We start from the raw sequence: 6,687 nt of genomic DNA, 5'->3' as shown, positions 1-6,687 counted from the left end.
CTCTCTCTCATGGTTTTCTGGGAGAGAGAGCTGTCAGATTAATAGATGTCCTTTCCCCCCTCTGTGATGCGAGAGGGCCAGAGAGCCCCTCCCTGCTGGGGACTCACTGCTGCTAAAAGCACAGTTTTTGTGTTTCGAAGGGGAAAGTGGTTGGGAGTAGGGTGTGTGTGTGTTGAAGGGGGGGGGGGGGGGGGGGGTGCTTGCTTGAGTGTGTTTGTGGGGGGGGGTTACTTGCGTGCGTGCGTGTGTTTGTGTGCGTGCGAGTGTGGCATGCAACACATTCCATTGTCCTGTTCCCCTCTGTGTCTTGGATTGTTTTCATTAGTCCTAACAGTCATTTAGTAGGAACGCTAAATACATACAGTACACGCCACATGACTTTGCTCTCCATGCCAGTGAACCTGTGGCTACGTATATGGTGTATCGGAGAGTCTACAAACTTAACCAACAGTGCCACCCACCAGCCAATAAGTGTCCTGCAGCTGCAAGGAAGTTGCTTTCATTTAGTAAAATGGCTCAGGGCTGACCTCTAGTGTTCTCATTGAAGTCCCCACACAGATGCTCTCAAATCAAAAGACGCGCTTTCATCTCTATTTGGTCATGTGGTACCACATACTCTGAGTGTACAAAACATTTGGAACACCTTCCTAATATTGAGTTGCAGTTATTGACACACTCAAACTTGTGCACCTGGCATCTACTTCCATACCCCATTCAAAGGCACTTAAATATTCTGTCTTGCCCATTCACCCTCTGAATGGCACACATACACAATCCATTTTTCAATTGTCTCGTAACTTTAAGGGATCATAGCTTTCGCCTGGATTCACCTGGTCATTCTATGTCCTAATGCTTTGTACACTCATATTTCAAGCCCCAACGCTGAGGCTTTGTCATCACCTAGTGTGGATGAAGATAGCACAGATAATGTGGTGCATTGGTATGCGGGTATTTACTGCCTACCAAAAAGCGGCAAGTGTCTTTTTATGGCCTAGCGCAACGGCACCTTATCAACTTATCACCAAGACCTTGTTTAGCCGAATCAGGAAGTGCTGGGCTGAGACAAAAGCCTGCACACACTGTGGCCCTTCAGAACCAGCAGTTAATAACACTGTGTTGAGCCACACTTCTATATTCAATAACTACAGTAAAACCAAGGCAGTCTCCTTGAAGAAATCACTTAAATGATATTGCTGAATTGGGGAATGATGCAATTTGACCTATTTTAACTACCATCATTGATCGACCAGCATCCAATCAGCATCCAATCAATATCCCGGGCAGCAGTTGTGGGTCTTCAACTTACAGTATAAATGCTAGAAGTGTAAGGGGTTGTAATATGACTCTTCCTGAGTTCCTCAGCTATAAATACTCTTTCCTCTCCTCTCCTCGCTATAACTATGACTGAGTGTCTCTAGGCCCCATCAATCTCCTGACTCCATCGCAGGGAGGATTGTGGGTGACACGCTGACATATGGCCCAGCTCCCAGCAGGCACTGGGAGACACCTGCCACATGCCGCTAAAGAATGGAGCAGACTCAGTTCTTTATGGCTTCTGTCTGTGGGTGATCAATACACGCGCACACACAGACACACAGACACACAGACACACAGACACACAGACACACAGACACACACACACACACACACACAATTTCTAAGGGTGTGAAGTTGCGCTGAGGGTTGAGGTGAATTTGTATGAAGCTGTTCGACTTCGTATAGAATCACTAGATGTGATCCTTCAATAGCTCCAATTGGAGCGAATTACTGTTTTTTTTGTGACTGTGAATGGTAGCAACATTAGAGTGTACAAATAAATAACTCTAGGTTTTAGAGTGTAGCCTGTTTCTGACTGTGAATGGTAATAACATTTGCTGAGGGTGATATTCTTAGAAGGCAGGTCCCAAAGCGTCTGAAGGCTGAAAAGTACATGCTGTAAATTTAAATTTAAAAAAGCAGCGCTCATCAATTTACTTTTATACACCCCTGTCATGTTGCTATACTCATGGTGTCAGCATTTACACTACCAGAAAGTTGTCTAAAATAGACCTCACTCAGTCTGTGCTAATGTACCAACGATATTCAAACGGACTAACTTCCTCAGACTTCTGTTAGTCAGCGATGCATCACGCATGTCTCTTCTCTGCTTACAGACATACCTGGTACATGGGGCATTAGCTCATTGAACACATCCTGAACTATGTGGATAGCCCCCTAGTACATGGCCACAACACTTGGCTCCTAAAGGAGAGTTGTGGGTTCACGTCAGCTAACCCCGGGGGTGTCCGGCCATCTGTAGCCACCACTTCCAGTATGTCACCCCAACCTATCCAGCACCCCCAAATAGACAGGGGTGGGGCTCCAAACACATGTATGACACACCAGGGACAATATCAGCCCGTTGATCTCATCCAACAGCCGTGACTCAGGATAGAGGGTGGAGGGTGGTAAGGCGACCCTCAGCTGTGGCACGACCAACCCGACGGCTGTGACTAATGGACCAATGACAAACACAGAGGGGGAAACAGAAGCACCTGCCAGTAAAAACACGTAAACAGGACATGGCCATAAGCTCAGTTTAGCCCACCGACTCGTCGCAGGGAATTCTTGCCCCATACCACTTACTGCCCCCCTTCCCCCGTCCTCCTTTACTGAGCTCATGGGTTGTAAATAGGGCAACAAGGGGGAGGGCCATAGGAAGAGAGGGAGTATATAAGCCTGAGAGGTGCTGCCACAAGTTCAGAAACACTCACTGGGAGTAGCTTGCCGACCAAGAGATCCTCACAGCAAGAGATCCAAGGAACTCACACTCTTCTTCTTCTAAGCAGACCGGAAAGGAAAACAGAAAAAATAACAACATGACTCAGTCCGCTGCCCCAGCAATCGAGAGCATCTTTGGAAACGACCCTTTCTTCAGTCAGGAGAGGATGGTCTTCCCCCCCATGCACCACCAGGCCCTATCTGGCATCCAAGAGGACTTCTTCCAGAGGAGGTCCAACCTGGCCAGTGATCTCCTCAAAGAGCTCCGCGATGGGCTCCCCAGTATGTACCAGCTGCACGAGAGGGCCCACCTCCGAATGGGCTCCCCATTCCTGGAGAGGAGGAGCACAGGAGTTCCAGCAGGAGCTCTGAGCCAGGGCCTCAGCACGGAGGTGGCTGAGACAGGCCGGAGCCATAGCCCCCTGGCCCTGAGCCTAAACGCCCAGGGCTTCAACCCAGAAGACATCACAGTCAAGCTGGACGGACGGAGGCTAGCCGTGGTGGCCATGAAACAGGCCAAAGCAGAAGAGGCTAAATCCACCTCCTCTGCCATCTCTTCCTGCTCCTTTTCCTCCTCCTCGTCCCAACAGAAAGGCTTTGTTCAGAAAATTGACCTGCCTGCTCACCTAGACCTGACAGCCTTGACCTGCTCTCTGGGAGAAGATGGACAGCTGAGAATCGAAGCCCCCACTGCCTCCCCCCAGCTGGAAGCTCCTACAGCAGAGCAGGAGGTCCCCCTCCGCTTCAGAACCTCCCTGGACGTACCCATAGCCAAGGGCAACACGGACGAGTCCATAACAGTGAAGACCTCAAAACCTTGAATTATATTTTATGAATCATTTAATTGAATTATCAATCCAGTGGATTACATTGTGGGGAATTGTTTATAATATGCCTATTTGAATAAATATTATTTAATAAACACAATCTGATATTGGAATGATGGTTGCTAGAATTGTGGTGTGTGTGGGTGACAGTTTTAAAATAGATAACTAGAAAGAAGTGGTGGATCCTGTCATTACTGGCGTACTATACATTTCGAACAGTCATGTGAACTAAATACTTTTACAGTCCAAAAACACATGTGACCTTGCACTCTGCAACTCAAAACATACAACACCGTTCAAAAGTTTGGGGTCACTTAGAAATGTCCTTGTTTTTGAAAGAAAACCACATTTTTTTGTCCATTAAAATAACATCAAATTGATCAGAAATACAGCGTAGACATTGTTAATGTTGTAAATGAATATTGTAGTTGGAAACAGCAGATTTTTTATGGAATATCTACATAGGTGTACAGAGGCCCATTATCAGCAACCATCACTCCTGTGTTCCAATGGCACGTTGTGTTAGCTAATCCAAGTTTTTCCATTTTAAAAGGCTGATTGATCATTAGAAATCTGCCGTTGTGAACGGTAGTGTATTTCTCTCACTGACATCAGGATTTGGAGACAGAAAACATGACAAAGACATTGTTGCATGTCACATTGGTTGCATTGTGTGTTCTGTATTGAAATCAGCGGCGTAGGCATGGGTGGGCTTGGTGGACACAGGCCCACCCACTGGGGAACCAGGCTCACCCAATCAGATTGAGCAAAAACAAAACAAAAAATATTTTGCAGTATGATGCGCTCACCAACCTGAAGCTTGACCAAATGCTTAAAATACAAACGAGCATTGTAATTATAATTGAAGCACTCCAAACAAAGGAAGTGATGATGTTGCACTTGCTACCTACTAAAAACAAATGGTTCTATATAGTGCCAAATAAGGGTTATTTGGCTTGTAACCACAGCGGATTCCTTTTTGTTCCTGTTCCGAACCTTTCTTTGAAAGTGCTACTGTATAAAGAACCACGCGCATAAGGCTCTAAATGGTCCCTGTATGGTGCTATAATGTACACTTTCCTAAGGTTCTAAAAATAACCATTAATACAAGGTTCTATATAGCACCAATAAAGTGTTCCGCTATGGCTACAACCCTTTTTGGGGCTATATAGAACCCTTTTTCTGGTTCTTTATAGAACCTTTATGGAGAAAGGTTCTGTAAAGAACCTTCCTCAATCTCAAAGGCTCTTTGTAGATTATTTTGACAAAGCATAGAGGGTTTGTTATTCGGGTCAGCCATATGATCTTGTTAAAATTCCTTACTGTTGTGTTAATTGACCAGTTGAATCAAGTGGGCTAGCCCTGCAACGGCTGGGGATCCCTGAGACAATTGAGAACCACTGATTTAGTCAACTGTTCCCAATTGACACAAGGCCGTGCGAGTCTTTCAGAAAACACCTATCACTGGCCATAGTCATATATAACACATATATAACACACATATAACACAACAGACTAGATCAACTGGAATGAAACTCTCACTTGAACACAAAGAGCTGCTAGCAAAACAACGCCCCAAAATATTTGAATAAGACGCCACCCCGACATTTGAATTATTACTAAAAAAAAGCAAAGAACCCTTTGAAGTTCTTTGAGAACCAAAGGGTTCTTTGAGTCATTCTGGTTCCACATAGCACCATCACCATTCCGAAAGAACCCTCGAGGAACCCTCCGTTTTTAACTGTGTACCCTAAACAAACGCTACCTCTTCAATGTCAGATGATGGCGCCAGTACCCTATAACAAGAAATGTTCCATTACAGCTGCTGTACGCGTAATTCAATCAATCATACTCTTCCAAACCCTCTATCATTCTGTTGAAGCAATGGCTTGCTTCCCATTTTCTGTTGAATAAATGATTTGCAACATTTGATTTGATCGTATCAGTTCTTATAGGCCCTGCGTACTGTTCACTGGTAAAGACCATACAAATCTGTGTAGATCCATGTTAACCTCTTGTCATGGTAAAAAACAAACAAAGGGCGCACTGAGCAGGAACACAAGCTGTAATTTGATCTATGCAGTGTAAGAGACCTCTTCCTCCTCGTTAGTTTCATGTGACTTTCATGGAAGAAATATTTTATTTCTTACATTTTTATTGAACCTTTATTTATCCAGGTTAGTTTCGTTGAGATAGAATGCATTTTTCAAGAGAGACCTGGTCCAAATCTGGGTAATCTAGCTGTATTTGCGTATGCCACAATGAATTTGCATACACTACAATTCAATTCTCTCTTGGCGAACACCACAACTCACTCTTTGCTTATGCCACAATTCACAAGACACACTGAACCTCCTGGCTCAGACATATATCAGCCTGGTTATTACTGGTTGTGTAATGTGAACTACAAGAGAGCAGGGAGTCGAGTCGGGAAAGTCGCAGCGAGTTAAAGTCAAGCACTAATCACGGACACTTCCTACACAGCCACCGAAACACATTTTCTCTCAACTAAAACTCACAAGATACTTTTCAATCACCTCTAGAAGCCCTTCTAGAATCCCTTTAAGGCTGATGACGAAGAAACTCCCAGAGACAAAGGGGGTCAGAGAGGGTGAGACGCCAAACAGAAAGCAGCATCTTTAGTCTCTACACTTGGGGGGAAACTCGACACCAGGGAAAGGAGAAGAAGAAAGAGCTTTAAATGCTACCATTACACACAACTCCCCGAAGGGGCCTAAATTAGTATCTGTAAAGGTTCCTCTGACATTTGCTACCTGGGAGACACTATTTGTTGTCACGCCATAATGGGGACAAAACACAGCAGTTAATATTTGATGAGTACTGCTTTGGGCAACAGGATAGACTCTAGGAAGAGAAGAAGAAAGGAAACCACTTAAATCTTTAGCTTTATTTAAATGTCACCGAAATTAAATATTTATATTATGAGAGTTAGCTGACCCTTTCCAATCTTTTAAGGCTCCAATCCAATTTAGAACAGGCAAATTGTTACAGGTGAAAGAGGTGGTATGTTCAGAGAAACATACACAAGTCAAGTTGCACTATTCAGTTAACAGGGATCTGTTTTTCTGTTTTTCACAAA

The 6,687-nt window shown here is 44.5% G+C and overlaps 1 protein-coding gene across 1 annotated transcript; it reads left to right on the top strand.

Annotated features, from left to right (window-relative positions):
* Nucleotides 1-2,732: 2,732 nt before the first annotated feature.
* On the top strand, nucleotides 2,733-3,700 carry LOC110538069 (heat shock protein Hsp-16.1/Hsp-16.11). Its single transcript, XM_021624639.2, has one exon. It carries the CDS (start codon nucleotides 2,859-2,861, stop codon nucleotides 3,579-3,581), a length of 723 nt encoding a protein of 240 aa, XP_021480314.1. The 5' UTR covers nucleotides 2,733-2,858; the 3' UTR covers nucleotides 3,582-3,700.
* Nucleotides 3,701-6,687: the final 2,987 nt, after the last annotated feature.

Source organism: Oncorhynchus mykiss, chromosome 12 (genome assembly GCF_013265735.2).
Source record: "Oncorhynchus mykiss isolate Arlee chromosome 12, USDA_OmykA_1.1, whole genome shotgun sequence".
Lineage (NCBI taxonomy): Eukaryota > Metazoa > Chordata > Actinopteri > Salmoniformes > Salmonidae > Oncorhynchus > Oncorhynchus mykiss.
Note: the sequence above shows the minus strand (reverse complement) of the source record. Positions and strands in the feature narration are given on the sequence as shown.